The sequence below is a fragment of the Hippopotamus amphibius genome, chromosome 6 (genome assembly GCF_030028045.1).
Source record: "Hippopotamus amphibius kiboko isolate mHipAmp2 chromosome 6, mHipAmp2.hap2, whole genome shotgun sequence".
In the NCBI taxonomy this organism is placed as follows: Eukaryota; Metazoa; Chordata; class Mammalia; order Artiodactyla; family Hippopotamidae; genus Hippopotamus; species Hippopotamus amphibius.
The window spans coordinates 85,199,155-85,220,477 of record NC_080191.1 but is presented as its reverse complement, the minus strand read 5'-3'; the positions used below and the strand labels follow the sequence as shown (position 1 = coordinate 85,220,477).

Sequence of the window (21,323 nt, the reverse complement as noted above, 5' to 3'; positions counted from 1 at the left end):
AATCCTTATCGGTTTGATTATCAAGGGTCTGAATAAAGGGTTTTCACTGTATGTCTACACAAACACATGCTTACGTTTAACTCAGTGTATTGGGCAACTTTGATCTGTAGACACAAGGGCCATTTATGGTGTAAATGATGGAAATATGCTTCGCATGTAACAGAGGCCCCTGTTATTAAGCAGAAAATGTTACAAAAAAATGTGTAGTGTAAATGCATCTTTAACATGACCAAGAGCGTTCTTCTTTGATAAATATACTTTTCTGCATGAAATCATATTGAAAAGCTAACTTGCAGCAGCAACGTTTTTTTTGGTGACAATTCAATATTTTTGTTCTTTTTGTGGGTGTTCTGTTTGTTTGCAGTCAGATGAGTGAGCCTCATAGCGGTTTGACGCTCAAATGTGCCAAGTGTGGAGTAGTTTCAACAACAGCTTTGTCAGCCACCACCGCCAGTAACGCCATGTTAGTCCCAATCATTTACATCTTCTTGTGACAAATCTTTTACCGTGCATGTGAGAAAATGCTATGATGAAAAAAAAAAGTCAGGTTTGCTAATATTAGAGCTAAGAGCATACTTAAATATTTATAATTTGCAACTGCTTTTGTAACTATTGTGGGATTGTTTATCAAAAAGATAAACTATCGAATGTTATCTGTTTTGTGGTTTCCAAGTTAATGCCTTGGTGCCACGTACAAGAATGCTTTGTTGAAGTGGGTTTTGGTTATCACCTGGGGCTTACGTAAGTGCAGCTACGTAATGTCGCTTCCTCTGTGTTCCAACAGGGCATCTCTTTGGAGCTCCTGTGTAGTGTTGCCCCTTCTGGCGCTAACGTGGATGTCTGCGGTTCTGGCCATGACAGACAAACGCTCCATCTTGTTTCAAATACTTTTTGCTGTGTTTGATTCATTGCAAGGCTTTGTGATAGTCATGGTCCACTGCATTCTTCGGAGAGAGGTGAGAAAGATCATTCTTGCAAGAGAGAATGATACTTAGAAGAGTATTTTCCATGTTAATAAATAGGACCTTTCCTTTTAATAACTTGATCTTCAGATTACAGCTGGTCTCCTCTAAAGATGATCATTTGGGAGTCAATGCTGAAGGGAAGTACAAGACAAAGTCCAAGGGGGCTCCTTGGACTCTGAAAGTGACAGATTAAAGCAGATGGGATGATGCAAGGGAAAACACAGCCAGAGGTGCCAAGAGCCACGGAGAGTGGGTTCAAGAGAGGCTGTGATGACTGTCTCTGGCAAACTGGGATGTATGGTCACCCGAGTCATGGGTAACCTGAGTCTAGTTGGTCTGTCCTTGTGCAGACTGACTCCATATATGTTTGTGTATGTCTTTGTGTGGGTTCCTGTTAAGTGGGGCTCGTATTACTGAATAAGAGGCCCAAGGGAAGTATGCTTGCTTGTCTGTTCTGTTAACATGCTTTTCCAAAACTGCTTCACTTGTTAATTCATTTACTCCTTCATTCATTGACTGTTTTTGTTCCTTTCCATTAACTTTGTACTCATTTTTTTCCATTAAATTTTGTATTTATTTTGGGAAAAAAAACCAACAAAAAAAGAGAGGCTATGATGCAATTGTAGGTGTAGTTAAGACGGTGGGTAGCATATCTGTAAAAGGTAATACGATGCTATTTCTTAAACCTGTTCCCTGACTTGCGCTTCTACACACAGCATAACCCCATTCCTCATACTTAACAGATTGTGTTTCATAGAAAATGTTGAAGGTGAATGAGTGGTCCTTTCGTCTGTACTAAGGTGCGGTTAGGGTTACTCCAAAGGGATGATTTAATATGGATGTTGATGCTCAGAAAATAAAAAATAATGGACACAGTGGAGCACGATGGGCAGTCACTGTTCCTGAGGACTGTAGATCTATAATCACAGCATTTCTCCAGGTCCTGGTGAGGTTTGTTGGCAGCAGTGAAGGAAAGAAGTCATCTTTCCTGAGCTGAGACACTAACCTGCACCAGATCCATCCCCATCAGTGATGGAATTCAGACTTGAATTGTTTAGGGATAAAATATTGTTTTCCAGCTGGTGCAAAAATTATTCTGAGTGCTCGCAAGCACCAACACAGTGTTTACAAGGTTTATGAGTCATTTTCGCATTTACTCTAGGGACGGCGGGGATTAAAACACACAGTGACACAGTGCCATGCTAGTAATTTTGAGAGGATGGTCTCCAGTGTCATTTCATATTATCTAGTTTGTTTGAGAACTTCATTACAATGTGCACATTACAAAAAGACACATGTGCATCTGAGTACACACGCCGTAGTTTTAACAGTGATGGGTGAAGGTAAGCAAAGGTTTTTACCTCATTTACCAGATGAGGGGAACAATATTTCTGAGCTACTTTAGTATAATACACATGTCAGCAATAAACCCACAGATATATTCCAAGAACATCATATCATGATAAACAAGGAAAACAGAAAAAGAGTGACTTCACATTGCAAGGGGAAGGTGGGATTTCATAATTTTAAAAATCTGATCTAGCTCATCATTGCCAAGACTTCACAAATTTCTACATAGAATATCAGCATTAAAATCTTCTGTGTTGAATTTTTTATAGTCCAAAGTTGAGTAAAAGTTAAAAAGAAATTGAGCTTCGCTCTTCTCCAGCCATAACTACCCTGAGAGTCTTCTGTGTTAACATTACCGCTAATATATTTATGTAACAAAATTGTTTGAAGTGTGTAGATACATGGTACATTTCTGATTGATAATCAAGGATGAACAGTGTAGGCTGTAAGCAAGATCTGTGGTATATCTACATGAGATTTTCAGACGATGTTAATACTTTAGGTGTTAAAGAGGAGAAAAAATGTCCCATCTCTAAATAAGCCTCTCTTTTTCTTCAGAAATAAGCTCTCTAAAATGCCTTAGGCTATGATCAAAATATTCAGGTTTTAAAGTGACAGATATTTTGTTGGCTGGTGATCAAATTTGTGCTGCTTGTATGAAGAAACATATCTGGCACAAAAATTCAGTTCCATCAGAACTTTTCCATTGCTAATTGGACTAAAAATGATCAAAAACATGATTTAGGGGTAATTAAATTAAGTCACATAGTAAGTACTTCTGTTAAATAGGTGTCTGTAAATATGTATTTTCTGTATTAATGGGGAATAAGAGTATGGATATTGGCCCTGTTATGGTTGCATTTTCAATGATTAATTCAAGTTGAATAAATTTATATCCAATAAATTAATAGCAGACTGTCAAGTCTCTCATTCTAACACTGAAATGGAAAATTGCATATGTATTTTTATTTTGACCCTTAAAAATACCCTGTAACATTGCTATAAATACACAAAAAAGATTTCAGTTATAGGCAAGTTTCTTTCAGAAGTCCTTAGTGGAAATTGTTACTGAAAAACCAAAAGAACCTCTTTTAAATTTTGCAAATTCCAAAGACCACATCATAAGGGTGTCTCACTGAATTCACAGAAATTAGTTTTGACCTTTTAAATATGTGTTGCCTGACATTAGCAATGGGTCTATCTCATATTACCTGTGGTCACACTGCCCTAACATTAAACACAGTCCAAGAGCATAAGACATCTTTCCATATCCTTGGTGTCTCCTGTGAACAAACATTTCATAAAAATACACCAGAGCAAATGGACTCAATAGCTACCTGTAAAATACTGGGTCATGACTCAAAACTATTCATCTACTTGATAATCCTGTAGGAGATCCTGAGAATACAGTTTTATCTCTACTGCTTTTTTCACTTTAAAATATTTTCTTCACAATAATTCAGGATAACTTGTATGGACTTTTTCTTTCTTTTTGTTTAATATTTATGGTGTTCTTACTGTATGCCAGCACCTATGCTAGGTGTTTACTTTTTTCATTATTTTTTTAATTTATTGATTTTTTTTGGCCATGCCACACGGCTTGTGGGATTTTAGTTCCCAACCAGGGATTGAACCTGGGTCCTCAGCAGTGAAAGCACAGAGTCCTGACCACTGGACAGCCAGGGAATTCCCTGGTCTTTTTCTTTCTTAAAAGTATATAAGCAATGTAAGGAGTATTTCCTTCAATTTAGAGAGAGGCTGGATATAGACAAACATATTTCTGTTTCTGTGTATTTTTGATACATACTAACATAATTTGATTGGTTTTAGTCTTTAATGATTCATCCAATATGAATTCAAAAGGCTTTACCCGGATTAGCTTTTGCAGTCTTCTGTGAAGCAGGTGGAGGTGTACAGGGGAGGAAGAGAGCCTTGCAGTTTAAGAAAGAGGAAAGAAATGAAATACTGTAACTGTTGCATTTTAAATATGATGTGTGTGGGGCTTCATTCATTTTCAGAGTGCCTTTAGTTTCAGTGGGTCAGAATGTAAAACCTACATTATTTCAAGTCAGGAAGGAAAGGAGAAAGGATCATTCTGCTACCATCTCAACTCAATTATATTTCACTTTTCTACAAAAAGCAAATTGATTATTTGCCTAGCACTTTGTTGTGACTTCCAGAGCTGATACCTTAATATTTGAATTTCGTAAGATGTATAATCTTAAAGCACAGTTTCTTCTTCTGAAGCCCCTTTCTCTTTTGAATTGCTTTAGCAGATGTCACTGACAAAAGAGAAAACACCAAAGGGAATAAGAATATTAAAAAAAAATTAAACCATCTGATTTATCACAACACAGTACTTTCATCAACAAACCTATATCTTGCAAATGAATGTATCATACCTAATGAGACAGGATCTAATAGAACAAATATAGGTGCTTCCTCCTTTTAGCCATCATTTCTTGGTTAGCATTCATTTGCATCGGGCACATAGCGACATATCCACTATTTACTATTCTCCACATTGCTATGGAAATTCTAGCTATACAAGAGTTATGAAAGCTTTGAAATAGTTCTTGTTGCTAGGAAACCACTTTCCTGGTGCCTGCACATTCCTCTCATCTCTCCTGTCTCTGGCTGTGCCTGGCTCTAAGACAACTGTACAGCTTGATGTCAGAGGGGGAAAATAAGATTGTGGTACAAAATAAGCTGCAATAAAATCCTTTCACTGAAAGAAAGGGAAAAAGGAAAGTGCTTAAATGGATGATTTTGTTGTATCAGTATGTGAGGATCCCAGGACTGCTCAGTAGCATCAGTACCAGGGCCAAGCTGGTCTCTTCTCTCTCCCCAGTGCTGGCAGGAGGGCCAGGCTCCACCAGATGAGGTCCCAGAAGCTTGATCCAAACCTGGGAAGTGATTTTGTAGCAAATGCTTACAATAAGCATGAACAAATTTTTCTTTATTTCTGTCTCTTCCACTCCTTCCCCCTCTTCTTTTTCTGTCAACTTCCCATTTCATCGTATTATTTTCATAAAAATACAGATAAACATAATTATTTACAAGCACATGACAGTGAATATATAAAGCAAACGAGCCTCCTTAGCTATCTGATCTGAAACTAATATTCTCCCCAAATAAATCATTAAAAATAAAATAAAACCAGTAGTGGTGTACAATTTGAAAAGAGGTCTTATTACATATAATAAAGCTCAGGTGGAGAGTTGCATGAATTTCCCAGATTGATTTACAGGGAAATTAGGTAGGACTCATGACCACGGAAGAAGGTACATTGTACAGCCCCCTGAGGAGGGAGGGCAGGGGCTTCAGAGGCTTCGAGGGGAGTGGGTGATAGGAGACCTCAGAAGTTAACAGGGTCATGATTAAGAAAGTGAAAGTATTAAGTGGAGGAAGGTGGAGAGATGGTCCTGAGCATGTGACTTCCCAGAAATGAAGTCTGTGGTGAGTCGTAGAGAGTTGGTTTTCCTCTGAGACCACCTGGGGCATACGGAGGCATAAAGCAAGTGACAAATCCTGGAAAATGGAGATTTTTTTTTTTTTAATGGCTCTGACTGTGGCACCAAGAGAAAGACAGAACTGATGACATTTGAGGGCACAGCATTAAGTGGTATTTTAGAGCTTTCTCCTTGGGGTGTGCAGTGGCCTTGGTGAGAGGCCACTGTGTGTCATAAAGAATAGATTTTAGAGGGTGAGTGAGTTGTCCAGGATGGGGAGGGTCAGGGGTTTTGTCCTCGTTCAGAGGAAAGTTGGATGAGAGGGAGGGGGAGGTGGGTGGCTAAGAGCTTTATCTCTGTCAGGCTTAATCGAGGCTTCCAAGAGAAATACATTTAAAGATTTTTTGGTTTGTTTTGTTTTTAATAAGACAGAATGTGTGTCTGAAAAATGAGAGGGTGGCTAAAGGTACCGCAATAAAACTGGATTTTAATCAGAACAGAGGGTGGGAAGCACAGAGACTACCTTTAAATAGGAGCATGGACGGGACACAAGGAAGGACCATATACAGCCCTATATACTTTTCCCCAGAAATCACCAGCCTTCCTTCACTCAGTAGTCTTCCCATTTCCTAGGCAGGAAAATAAGTCTTACATCTCGCTCCACATTAAGTTTTCCTGATTGGAGCATAATTGCAATTATATCATGACTATTTCTATCCATCTGTATCTGCACACGTGGTTCTCCAACTCCATATAAGGGGTTAACAAAAGCATGAAATCAGATTAGTACAATGGCATCAGTGAACAAATTAAGACACAGAGAGCTCACGGCAGAGACTGGCAAACTCTGGCATGTCTGCCGGGTAGCATCCAGCCATCGCTTGCTGTTACCCAAAATTCTTCTGAGTACCTGGCTGCATGTATGGGCAAATCTCACCACTCTCTCCTTTCAGACCCCAGGGTCCCAACTTGCAACAGTGTTAAACTGGGGACGGGAAGTTGAGTATGTCTGGAATAAAGGTTTACAATTAATATAAGAGATAAGAGGCCATGAGTAAAGTTTTTATTTTCTGCCTTGACATGGATGGCATGAGGCTAAGATGAAGTATCTTCCATAAAGGCAAGGGTGGAGGTGTCTGGTGTATGACTTCCTTTTCCTTCTTTTCTCACCTGCATCCTGAAGAAATGCTGTTACATTTTTTCAGCTCTTGTATGTGAAATGCTGTTTAGGGCAGCTTATGTGACCCTCCCCCCCCCCCAAACCTGACACAAAAAGACGTGAAAGCTATGACAACTTTGAGGTTAAGTGAAAGATCCTTTAGGTGTTAGAGAATTCCAATAGAAAATCATCAGGAGTGAAATTTGGGACCGAAGTCCACATTTTCCCTTTCAACATACAGCAAATGACAACCCATTTTTGTTCATTTCCTTTCCTATCAGAGGTCAAATAATATTTTAATAACGTATAGTCATTCATGGTGCTTCAGTGAATTGGTATAATACACAGTAAATTGACAATACACTTGTTCTTTTAATGGTGAAATTATATGAAATGTAACGTGATTACAAAGCCATTTGTGCAAATATGAATCAATAGAAATAATAGTCAATATTAGATTCAGGAAAAATACACACACACACACACACACACACATACACACACACACACAGAATGTTTAAGAAACTTCCCTCCTCCCAGGCTACCAATCTCAAATAATTACAAGAACGTAACTTTGGCTTAAAATCATCCTCTGGAATTGGGAAGTCAGGAAGAAAAACTAGAGGTACAGCTGTCTTCATAAAAGGTGACAATTTGGGGTCTGTAGCTAAATACAGAGGTTGTTTCAAACAGTGCAGCTCCCTCCTGGAGCGTCCTCTGATTCGCAGCACTGCCAAGCATGGCTCCGTGCTCTTCTCCAGCAATCTCTAAATCTGGCACCAACTTTCACAGTGACATTGCCAGCTGTCTTCCGAGTGAGGACCAGCAGAGGAGCTCTCACTGGCTGCTGCTGCGATGAACCGAATCACTGTCCCCAGGGGAGGGACAGGAGTGAGACATGCCCTGTGGACCTCTTTGAACTCTAGTCTCATCAAGGAATCTGTCCACAGGAACAGGGTTGATAGCTTTTTCAGGAGATTTTAGAGCAGCTGCCAGCAGGATCTGGTCGGGATAACTTTGGTGGTGTCTGGCAGGATCCTTTCAGAAGACAATCTGATAGCTTACTGTGGTCCCCTCACCTTATTTTTGAAGATGTGTCTTGCCACACTTTTTTATTTCACAATGTGATATCAAGTTTCCTTAAAGTCTCCTAAATATTCCAGAGCTATTCACATATCTATTCTTTTCTACACCCCCGATACTTTTATTTTTTTCTTCAGCTCTTTACTGGAGTATAATTGCTTTGCAATGTTGTGCCCAATACTTTTTAACCCTCTTGTCTGGCTGTCAATTAAGGTGAAAGATCTGTAGCAGAGTATTATAAAAAGACATTTCAAAATCTAGATTTTAACTGTCCCATAATTTGTGTTAAATATTTAATTATCCTAGACTGGTTTGTTTAAAAATTGTATTCACTGGTCCTAAATAAGTTTAAAAAGCTATTAATATTGTAAAAACTCAGAGGTTTAATGATTTTAATACCTAAAAAGAGATTTTAAATTAAATTGGTACCTAAAATAAGTGACTTGTTCTCCACAAATAGTAAGTCAGCTTAAGGAGTTTAAATAGTAAATATCTGAAACTTTTAACAATTATTTTTCTTCAGTCTTAATCACAAGGCAAAAAAGACACCAAGACTATTATTGTCCAGTGTTGTAAATATGACTTTTTGGCACAGAAAATTTTAATTTAAGCATACAATAGCCAGATCTAAATGCCGTCTTTTTTTTTTTTTTTTCTCCTTGTTTGGAATTAAGATCCTCCTAAACTTGCTATTTTAAAAATTCTAATTTTTCTCCATAAGTACAATTCAGATTAGTTCACCAAAGATAAAAGTCTCTTTGTTTACCTGGTAGAACATTCATTTAATTATCAAAGTGTTTCCAAATAGTTGCAGATGCACTTTCCAGGTACTCTCCTTCTTGAGACACCCTCTTCTGTGATGCTAGTACACAGTTTGAAATCTAGGCTAGTCGTTCCTCCCTGCGAGTGTTGAATAAATATTTAAGGCTAGTTCATCTAGATTGCCTGAATGCATCTTTAAGATTTTTTTTTTTAAATCAAACAGAGGAATTTCTCCTGCAAATCTTTCTGAATTAGAAGCAACAAAGGCACTAAAAGTGTCAAAAAAATCTAACACTTAAATCATAGCATTTATATGACCATTGAAATGACCTTGAATTTACTGTAGAATTTCTGTGCTTTTCTGTTTCATATTTCTTGTGACTAGCATTGACTGACTCACGCAGCTGACATCATTCTCCAGCATGGAAATGCCCTTAACCCATTGTCATATTTGGGAGTTTGGTAGTTTAAGTTATCAACTTTGTATGTATATGTTATGAAAAAGAGATTTCTTTTGTATCTCCTTTAAGCAATCAGATAGTGGATTTCGAAGAGAAACTTAACAGGAGTTGCTTTTCCATAGTTCATTGTCAGACAAAAATATCCTTGACAGCTGCCCTGCAAAGGCCTGAAAGCAGACTGGCTGGTGAGGAAGAGTTAAAAGAATGTTTCGTTTTACCAAGGGCCACCGTTCATATTTTATATATGCTGGTGTTGAAAAGCAGACTTGAAAAAAACTCATGTGACAAACAGCTCCTGGAAGGCAACATTTCTAACATATTATTTATCTTCCTTTATAAATTGTGCTTCTTTAATAGTTGCCTCGGGGCACAAACAGAAAATTAGCAAGTACCTATTTTTCTGACATTAGTTCTTAGAATTTTTCTTCTAAAAACAGATATACTTTCTTAGTGTTTTCCCCCAAATGCAAATTTCTGTGTGACAGAAGCAGAGATCATCTGGCAAACAGTAGACTCATTACCCTAGTGCGTGATGATCTTTTGATTATTAATTGTGTCACTTTATGACCTACAGCTATGACTTCTAAATCTGAGAAGCATCCGCTTCTGAAGAGTCTAGTTTGTCCATGTCATGTCTTCTTCAAGGGAGAACCTGGATGATTTAGTTGCAAATATGTATCCAGTTCTTCAGGAAAAGATGATCAGACTATATTTCACTGAACCTGAACTTTCACTGATGTGTCTGAAAGAGGAAATAAGAAATTACCTCGCTAGGTTGTATCAAGCAACTCCTTATTCTTTTTTTCCAGAAAATTACAGATTTAGAAACATTAGAATATACACACTTCTATATGTAGAATAGATGAACAATAAGGACTTCCTGTAAGGACGGGGAACTCTACTCAATATCTTGTAATAACCTGTAATGGAAGAGAATCTGAAAAAGAATAGATATATATATGTGCATAACTGAATCACCCTGCTGTACACCTGAAACTAACCCAGCACTGTAAATTAACTATACTTCAATTTAAAAAATGGTTAAAACAATGGTTAAAATATTAGAATCAGAAAATGGAAGAGAGGCCAGGGTACCTGGGGCCCATCCCACTGCTTAATTCACAGCCATAGTGGTCGCGTCACCAGGATCAGAACCCAAGGGGAGAAATCCACCACGTGGACGGAGGGCTCATGGTGGAACTGCAGCCAGGGCTCAGCGGAGGTGACTAAACTTCACGTCACTTTCCAGATCTTGCCCTTTGGCAAAGAGGCTGCTAAGGACTTTTTGAAACGGGTGAGAGGAGCTGAAAACAACTTCATAGGCTCAGGGTTTTTTCTGGCCAATACGTACACTATGCACATCTCACAACCGATCAGTGATGGGATATTTTATATCAGTGCTTTTCAAAACTGGACATCATTATGTGTTTCCCTTGGTGGTCTCTACCATGGTGCTTCAGGGACATAGAGGGAAGGCCACATCATCTGTGCTTTGTTTTGTAATCCAATAAGACAGATTATAATACACAAGGAGGAGGATAGCAGTTATGTGAAGTCGGAAAACCAGATATTAGTAAGACGACCTTGCCATTGACTTGCCGTATGGTGGCGCCCACCAGCAGCTCCTTAGGGACCTGATGAGCTGCAGAAGGTGGAGGCAGCAGGCTGCGGTCAGAGTAGCTGTCAGTTGATCTGTGTGTTTGTTATTCATCTATGCAAGTTTATCCACGTGTTGTTTAACAAAGGATTTAAAGTTCTTCGAACTTCCTTTTGATGTTTGTTCTTTGCTCAGAATCCAGCTGTGAATGGATGTTAAGGAGATTTGGCTTTGCTTAGTGGCTTTTTTTTTTTTCTTTTTTCCACGAGAATCAACCAGAAACAGTTGTTTTTGTGATCATTTTGTTTCATTGTGTATGGGGTTTTTTTGCACAGTAGGGCACTGGTACTTGAAGGGAGACAAGAAATGGTCTCCCCAATACGCCTGCCTAGTGACAGAGAAGGAAAATCCCAAATCAAGTTTAGTCAAAAGATCATTGGGTAATCTCGTTTTTCTCAATGTTTAAAGCTGTTGTGAAGATTATGCCATACCAAATAGTAAATCCCCCTTAAAAGACACGCATATTGTTTGTAGCAGTGGAAATAAACCTGCCCTCTGGCAAGAAAGGTTAGTATTGAGCCAGACACAGACATGGGGACAGCTGAGGTGTTCCCAGCACTGCCCTCTACAGGTGATGGCTCGTGATGAATTCCTTGCACGGACCAAAGCCCAGGTACACCAAGTAAACAAAACGGGTATTGCATCATAAAAACAGTGATAACAGTTTTCTCAGCTGATTGCCAATACAGATGGTATCTGGTCATTACTGAGAGAGAAGAAAATGAACGTCCTTGTTTTCACAGGTTCAAGATGCATTTAGATGCCGACTGAGAAACTGTCAGGACCCAATCAATGCTGATTCTTCCAGTTCTTTTCCTAATGGGCATGCTCAAATCATGGTGAGCTTTTACTTCCCCTCTGAGTCTTGATTCAGTGATGATTTCTCAAGGGAATAAACAAATATTCTTATTAGGAAATAGTATCAAAGTTCCATGTTGAATGACTTTGACTGTGGTTTGGTCACAGACTTGGAACTCTGATACCAGACCACGGCTCTACTTGGATTGGTTGGGAGTCTTATATCTGTTTTTGGCACCCTCGTGTGTTGAGTGTGGGGTTTCTGGGCAACACGGGGAGGTATGTTCATCCTCACACAGGATTAGGGTTAAGAGTGTGTCCACAGAATCATCTTTATTTACAGATCAGAATGTGATGCCCCTGCAGGTCTGGCCTTAAAGCGAGATGTGCAGTGGTTCCTGCCTTGCTTCCCATTCAGACCCCTCAGGGGAGCCACACTTCAGCCCAAGGAAGCCAGAATCCCCGGGATAGAACCCAGGCATTGGTGGCTCCAGGGGGCAGCCTCAGGTCGAGGACCACTGCCCTAAAGCATGAGGGGCAGACACACTCCCAATAGAAGGTCGACCATTGCACATGAGCTCTGACTGTTATTGGGGTAAGGGGTACTTTACACATAACCACCTCCATATATTTTAGAAATGAAGTAAGGTTTAAATTATGTCATTAAGATCATGGCTTAAATAAAGTTTTCTTAATGATATGCTTGGTTTATTATCTACGTGTTTGGATTAGGCAACACGAAAATAGTCTAAATGATATAGTGGTAACTAAGACAGGGGAAGAAATATTTAATTCATTATTAAAGACAGAGATAAATACTGATATCTTGAATCTAAATGTTGATTAAGATGGGCTAATTTAATTTCACCATTAAAAAATAAACTAATTTGTTTACAGTAAACGTTTGGGGAAAACATGAGGATGAAACTAAACTCTAAGCAGGTTCTAGGCCAGATTGGTATTGTTTAATCTTCAATTTTAATACCTGAAGCTGAAAGTCTTTGTCACATTTGCGTGAAAGTGGATCATCACAAGGCCCTAGTTTGACTATTAAGGGTTTGACAAAGCTGTATTATAGGATATTACATTACAAACAATATATTCAAAGTGAATGCTTAAAAATATAAATAACAAAGACATTTGTTTAAGTATCCTCATAATATTTAACCTTCCAATCTTTTTATTGTGGTTTAAGGAATTGCCTTAAAATTCTGCTTTTATATATATCTGGTGTTAGATGACCATGGGTATAGTTTTGCCTTATTAAAATCACATACCATGTTTCCATTGATTTTATCCAACATGTGGTCACTAGAAAATACTCTTAAAAACAGTTTGATTATTCTTGAGAAAATTTATTTGCAAAAAACAATATCCCAGTACTGCCTAGTCAGATATTTGTTAACTTCAGATAATTTGGTCAGTAAGTCACTTGAGGTTTTCATTAAATGATGATTCTATGTCTTATTATTTCTTGTTACAGACAGACTTTGAAAAGGATGTAGACATTGCTTGTCGATCAGGTAAGAATATTTGAATTTTTAAAATATAATCATTAGATGTTGAATCATTTTTATGATTCTTGATTTTAAAGAAAATGTTGTGGTTTCCCATCATATATTCCTGTCAATGAGTAAATCGAGTCTTTCAACTGGAAACATTGCAATAGCATATGTAGGAGATGGGGAGGGAATGAGAGAGAGAGAATATGAATGGGGTAGAGGGGGAAGTGAAAACAGTGGATTGGGAGCACGGTGAAGGAAGGAAAGCATTTACTTGGAGACAGAAGCCTTCCACCCACCTGTTGCTGGTTGTCAGGGGTAAGGCCAGCCAAGTTGATGTCTCTCTGTACCTCAGTTTCACCCTCCATGTTGGAAGGATGAAATACCATTGTGTGTGTGTATCATGGCTTTGTTGCTGTATTTTCAGTGGGCACCAGGACAGGGCATGCACATGCCCTGCCTTAGAGAGCTGGATCCCGGTGACTGTGTCCCCAATGACTGTGCTCCAGCCCGTGGACACCCACCAAGAGTAGGGGAATAATGTTCCTTTATATTGGGACAAAATATACCGTATTTTACTTTTTATTCGTTGGTTTTAGTGGTGGCTTTGAGAATAAAAGTGAATATCTACTTCACCTTCTATTTCACCTAACTATCCGAATATTTGAAAGCAAATACTATTTAGCCCAATCCAAGTCTTTTTTTTCCCCCAGGACTAAACAAACCATGTTCCTTTACTCATTCCTCAAAGCAACCTTCCAGGCAGACATGGTGCCTCAAGTGTCAATCATTTGAAATTAAGGTGCCCAAATTTTAACTATGGAGTCCATACTTTCCCAGCATTTATCACAGTTGGCTCTTTCCTTATATTAACGCTATCTACTTTTGCATCTGATTTCAAAGCAGCTGGTACAATACTAATGTCAACCGATTATCATTTAAAATCCCCAAGACTTTTTGTAGAAGCTGTCAGGGATTTCCCAGTCTACAATTATGTAAAGTTCTGTTTTTTTGTTTTATCCTTAAAGAAAAATCCAGCCTTTGCATTTATCTCTATTTGCTACTATCTTATTGGTTTTAGATTACCATTCTATCCATTTGAAATCACTTGGCCTTTGAAAGTTTGATAAGATTCCCTCAGCTTCATTGCATTCTGAAGTGTAATATTCTTAATATTAGGTCAGTATCATTATTTTATTAGAAACATTCTTTTAATGTTTCTGTCTGTACCCTTTCTTAGCTGAGCTTATCAGGAACTTGCACCTGTGTTTTTCTAAAGATTTCTTTCCACGTTGAGGTATAGTCAGTGTTAAAGTCTGAATTCCTGGTCTCTGAATACTTTCTCTAAGGTTTGTTGAAATTCACTTTCCCAAAAGATGGAGTATATATGTGATTATGCAAAATATTCAGGTGCTTTTTGCTTTGTTTTGGTTTTGTTTGCATTTTGCCTTTCACAACTTGATTAATTTCTCTCAAAAGTCCCCTCACTTCAACATCATGTTTATATATGTAGGTGGTGTCGATTTATTTACATTGTATATTCAAAGTTTGGATATCCATTTTAAGCAAGTCAAAGAAACAGTTACATTTCTCATATAGAGTCAACACTACTTCATAAGAAGTATTAAATTTCCCCAAATATTTAGGATATACAAATTTTCAGTAAAGGTGGCTGAATCATCGATAAACATGTGCTACTATAACTACAAATCATATTACATTCACACAAACTAAATGTATTTTATACAAATGCAGATTATGAAATCAATATTCAGTACCAAGATTTATTTTATAGTTTACAGTATACTCATAAAAGTGTAAAGGTATCTATATGTCCTTAATAAAATATAGTAAGTTCTCATAACTAGCCTTTAAGTTGTATTGCTCTAAATTTTGGATTAATTTTTGCATAGAGTTAAGGATTCAAAAGATTCTTCCCTGAATCTGGAGATATTTTAAGGTATTTTATTGGGAATATTACTAAATCTATTAATTTTACATACTTTATCTCTGAATATTTTCATGTAAATTGCTCCTGGCAATCACAACTCATTACCTATGTATTATTTTAAGAGGTTTGGAAATAACTTTTTTAAACTGAATTATTCTACTTTTTTAATATAATAAATATAAAAGTCACACCAAATTGTAGATTAATAAAAAATATGTGATGTAGGTTTAACATCTTTAATATCTAAAAAGAGACCTAATGCAATAATTCAATACAGTATCTCTAAAGATAAAAGACATTACATGAATGATGCATGTCTTGAAATAATTTGAAAGCTTCTCTTCTTTGTAATAGGGAAAGACGTTCAGAATCTTCTGGTTTTCAACCTCTGCTGTAATGCATAATAATTAGGATGCTTTTTGAAAATTGGAAAATAATGGGTAAAACAATATATCTGAGACTTTTCACAAGGAGATAATAAACCACATACTGTAGAGTTATCTATGCCTAGTGAAACATTCAGTGACAATGGCTCTGCTTGTTGGAAGGGCAGCGCTGGGAGCCCACGTTGAATCAGCTTGCACACAGTGCCATTCTGTGTGTTTTTAACACCACCATGACCAAGAATACGTCTTCAGAATGTCACTCTCAGACCTCGAAACTGACAGCCGTTCACAACTAAGTAGGCTCCATTAAACATATGAAATATGGCTTTCTTCTTTATATAGAGGCAAAAAAGAGAAAAAACTAAAATATATTTTAATAAAGAATTCTGAACTCTTCTGTTGATTGGTTTTTCTTTGGTGTGGCTTATGTTTTCATTTTGTTCTCTTTCTTACTACAAGTTATCATGCATTTTCAACTTTTCTAAGTCATTATTTTGCAGACTTAAAATGGAATGGAGGTTCTAGGGGCTCATACAGTTTTTACTGCTTAAAGTCAGTTGGCAGTTTTAATACACACTCAAGGGCATTGCGGCATATGGAGTGATCCTGTAAAAAAAATGCCTTGCTTTTCCTATGTGGAACTGAAGGTGATAAATACTGTTGAACCCTGTATCTGCTTGACCATATGGACTTCACAGATAAATGCTCATTAGTTTTCAACATGCATAATTTTTGAAGGGATTTCTGATGCAGTAGGATGCAATTCTCATTGATTACCTCTTTCAAGAAGTCTTTTAATGAGTATCACTTGTAGAATACTTTAGGGGAAAGCCCTTTTAGGAAAAGTCAAACTCTTGTGAATATATCCATAATTTTATAAAGCCCTCTGCAGTAGACTGATGGATAAAATTTTTCTGGTAACCTGCCTTTCCTCTGAAAAGTTAGGCTGAGTTATTTAGGGCACTGAGATTTTTTTAAAGTCCATTAATCAGTTTTCCGATACCTTTTAGCTGTGGGCTACCTGAGATCTATCAGAACATATCGGAATCAATACAGAGTGATTGAGTAATTTGGACCATGTTCAAAACATAGATATGTAATTTTTAACAATTCGTATTTTATTAAGGAAAATGTTAGTAAAATGAGGAACAGTAGAATACAATGGTAAACAATAAGCATGCACTAACTTTCCTTTATTTACTTTTATGTTCTAATTCACAGTTCTTCACAAGGATATTGGTCCTTGCCGAGCAGCAACAATAACAGGCACCCTCTCCAGGATTTCTCTAAATGATGATGAAGAGGAAAAGGGAACAAATCCTGAAGGGCTAAGCTACTCAACATTGCCTGGAAACGTCATTTCCAAAGTCATCATTCAGCAACCCACAGGTCTACATATGCCCATGAGCATGAATGAGCTGGGAAATCAATGTTTGAAAAAAGAGAACAGTGAACTGCGGAGAACTGTGTACTTATGTACGGATGATAATTTGAGAGGCGCAGATATGGACATCGTCCATCCTCAAGAAAGAATGATGGAGAGTGACTATATCGTGATGCCCAGAAGTTCTGTAAATACCCAACCATCAATGAAAGAAGAAAGCAAAATGAATATTGGCATGGAAACCCTGCCCCACGAAAGGCTATTGCACTACAAAGTGAATCCTGAATTCAACATGAATCCTCCTGTCATGGACCAGTTCAATATGAACTTAGAGCAACATCTCGCACCCCAGGAACATATGCAGAATTTGCCCTTTGAGCCTCGCACAGCTGTGAAGAACTTCATGGCCTCTGAGTTGGATGAAAATGCGGGATTATCGAGAAGTGAAACTGGATCAACAATATCAATGAGTTCTTTAGAAGTAAGCAATGGAGCAAGCCTTCCTTTGATATTTGATAGATGGATAGATGATGATAGATAGACAGATGAAGATGATAGATAGATAGATAGATAGATGATAGATAGATGATAGATAGATAGATAGATAGATAGAGATATAGATAGATGATAGATAGCCTGATTGATAGATAGGTGATACAGATTGATAGATAGACTGATAGATGATTGATGATAGATAGATAGATAGAGATAGATAGATGATGATAGATGATTGATACATAGATAGATAGATAGATAGATCTAGATGATATGTAGATAGATGATTGATTCATGGGGTACTGTATTGGAGAAGAGTCACATTAGTTTTTGCAGTTATGTGTTGTCTAAGAATTCGGGGTATGTTGGGATTAAGATTCTGAAAAAAACATATGTTTTTTCCAGTAGAGTATCAGAATCCCCTTGCTCAAGATCATATTTTTTAAAAGGAACTCTATAATTAAACAGATACTTATTCGTTGTAATTCTGTCATAATGGGAACCAAGTAGAGCACTCACTCCTAAACAAACAGAAGATCCTCCTGATGTTTCTTGGGTACCAGAGGTCTTTTGGTAGTTAAAGTATTTTCTAGAGAGCATTCCAAACTTTAAGCCTGGATTTTCTGTGTGAGGGCAGCTGTTAAAATAACAAAAATGGAATGTTTCAATGAGATCTACCATTACACTGATTATAAACTTTATTGTTACCTTAGATTGATATTTTCCAAGTAAATGTTTTGCTCTTAGCTCTTACAGAATTATGACCACTAAATGTTTTGGTCTTAAATTTTGAACTCTTTGGAGGGATGTAAATCAGGCAGGTCAAGTGTCAGGACTCTGAGGTCCAACCACATGGGTTTTGTAAAAAGGCATACTCTCTTCAGCTTCTTTTCTACCCATAAAGTGATGTAAAGAGTAGTAAACAGGTATCAATATCACTCATGTTGTATTACAATTAATCAAGTAAGATCTAAGTAAGACAATTGATGTCTAGTTTTCTTTTAACATACATCCTACTTTTATATTCTCTACCTTGAAGTTTTGCTGTAAACCCACTGCTGATAGATTGCATATGTTCAATATACAATGCAATACATGCATTAGTTTATATGATTTGCCAATTGTCTTAACATAACAGATTATTTCAAAATTCACTATAATTGGTTGCCTGCTCTTTCCATCAGAAGTTTGCTGAAAATCTTATGTTCTCGTGTGCAAAAGCACCCAGAGGCAATTGCCCCTCCCTTCTCCCCACAAAGCCCTATCTTCTACTAGGTCAAGATGAAGAGAGATCCTGAAAAGCTACAGTAACATGCTGTGTGGTGTAATTTTGAGGTTTTTTTCCAACTGGATTGAAGAAATTCTAGACCAAAATGGGCATGTAGATGGAAATCTAGGATAAATCCCTAAATCTGAGATTGGTCTTAAACAAAATAGGGTTTCTGAGGTGAATCATTCCTTGGAACAAAAGGCATAGAGGCAGTGAAGCCAAGGTCACTCCTGAGTGGCTGGAGCTCCCTGTAGACAAAGCATTCCATCATTCTGAATCAGCAGAATAGCCACTGTTTCCATTTCTAACTTGCATATCCCAGAGACTGGCAGGTCTACTACAGTAATGACCACATAAGCACAAACTACATAATATTTATGCAAAATCACAAAAGTTTTAAAAAGAATTTTCAGTGAGTGTGCATATAATAACATAACACCATAAGTAATCATAATGACCAAATGGAGTCTTCTACATAGAGTGGCTCTTTAAAATATGCTAGAGGGGTTAGAATGGAACTGCATTAAAATACTTTGCTTATTATAAAAATGCTTTATGTCTAAAAGCCTTAAAACCTTGCTGGGTTTGACAATGTACAGGTTGTGTGTGCTTGAACAATAGACTGGATTTCCAAGTGCTGCTGTGTTCAGTTGGTAATTTTTCCAAATCTCCATATCCTTATTATTAAGTATAAGCATCACATATACGTGTGATTCAGCCAAAAGATCTGCATTTAAATGACTTAGAAATCACAAGGCTTACATCTTGAAAAGGAAGAAAATTCAGGATTCAGAATGAAAATTCAGTCCCTCATTTTCATTCTTTCAAAGAGTTTAATAGTTAGTAATTGCTTAGGGTGACCATTTTAGGAGACAGCTGAATATATATATGTAGGAATGAATAATAAAAATTAGCATTTATATAGCATCTTTCATTAGCAGATTCTCCAATCACCTTAAAAACAGGAATTAATTAATCTTCACAACACCTCTGTACAATGGCTAAGTTGTTCTAATCCTTGAAGTAAAGTCATTTGTTCAAGGTTACAGAGCAAGTGCACAGCACATCTAGGGCCAGAATCTTTCTGTCCTGATCAAATTTACACTGTCTCAAAGAGTAACTGTAAAGTTCATTTAACCCAGGACAGACACTTGGCCTTATGGAATAAAGACATGAAATGGATGAAGTGTAGATGTATACAGCTAGCAGATTTTGGAGAAAGGACTGTAGCCATGAAGATAAAGGCTGTGGTGTGGCTTGCTATGTGGGTGGAGTGAGTGGTTAACTCTGCTGCACTGTGTCTGCGGTCAACCAGCAAGGGAAGTTGATATTCTAACAATAGAGAAAAAGCAGAAAGATGACTAGAGTATCTACATGGTGTGGGGGGGGAGCAGCAGCAGCCAGGAGTCTTGAAACCTAGAAGACAATATGAAGATGAAAGTGAGTGGCTGTGTGGCTGATTTGAGGCCATAGAACAGTTTGCATCTTCTCTGAGTGAGAAGGGAGGTTCCAGCCACAGGAGCATCCTGCCTGGGAAGCGAGGGCAGCAGAGGACGGCCAGATGCCTCAGGAGCTTTCCAAGGATGTAATAAAAAGATGTTCCTAGTGATTCAGGAAGTTGCCCCCAGAAGAGTGGGTGTTCACAATTTGCCAAGGTGGGAGGAAGAAAAAGAAGAGGATAAAAGCTGCCAGTTGCAGCACAGAATGCAGTATTGGTGAGGAAAAGTGCAGGCGAGGAAAAACAAGAGTCAAAGGAGAAAGAAACAAAGCCAAAGAGTGGGGGTGGAAGTATTTATTCAAATAAGCAGGAGGCGACAAAGCAGGAGGGAGGCTCCCCAACCCTGAAGGCAATGCCAACGGAACAGGCTCCAACCTCCAGGGGAGCTTGTTCAGCTAACCCCCAATTATTCAGTGTAGAAGGTTTAATAAATGCATCAAGTTTTTTGGCATAAAAGCATATCCAGCTTCTCTCCCGTCTTAATATTATCTTGTTTCTTTCACGAAATATGTTTTCTGCCATTTCTTAAACTGTATCCATTCTCAGAGTGGACTTGTTAAGCAATTCTGAAAACTTCAGATTTCCACAATTAGGGATTCATTGCAATATGCACATGGCAGAATGTCTCTCAATGGCTTCAGTCCTAGATGTCCTCTAATTACTTTGTTTAAAGTTAGGAAGAATGAAATTGTCATCAGCATTTAACTCATTCACCTTCAATTAATGAGCAAAATGTGTTAATGCGAGGTATATATAGAGAGCAGAAAACTATGAGGTGCTGTGAAGCAAGTGGGGAAAAAAGACGTATGGGTGTTCTCAAGCCATTGAGAACTATGAGATATATCAGTAGTTTAAACCTCGGGTTGTGGTTCTATTTATTTTTTGAAAAATTATAGATATATCAGTGTAAGAAGATAGATCAGTGTTTATTTTGACTCATTGCAACATTGGTATGTATCCAAAGGCTTGTAGCTGGTAGATCTAAATAGCACACATGTTTGTATTCAAAGTCTTCCCAACTTGTGTGCATGTCCAGGGTCCATCTTCACCTTTTCCCCCTGTGTCTCTCGAGGTTGATACAGTTTCCTGGCTGGATGAGAAGACTGGCCACTAGGAAACACTGTGAGAGATTGGAGGCTGGGGAGAAGAG

The 21,323-nt window shown here is 37.7% G+C and overlaps 1 protein-coding gene across 1 annotated transcript in view; it reads left to right on the top strand.

Moving 5' to 3' along the window:
• ADGRB3 (adhesion G protein-coupled receptor B3) overlaps positions 1 to 21,323 on the top strand; it is a 751,391-nt gene that overhangs the window by 706,629 nt on the left and 23,439 nt on the right. Inside the window, exons 23-27 of the mRNA XM_057740064.1 lie at positions 365 to 463; positions 785 to 956; positions 11,633 to 11,728; positions 13,171 to 13,210; positions 16,748 to 17,391. Coding sequence (XP_057596047.1) covers positions 365 to 463; positions 785 to 956; positions 11,633 to 11,728; positions 13,171 to 13,210; positions 16,748 to 17,391 — 1,051 coding nt within the window. The remainder of the gene's footprint in view (positions 1 to 364; positions 464 to 784; positions 957 to 11,632; positions 11,729 to 13,170; positions 13,211 to 16,747; positions 17,392 to 21,323) is intronic.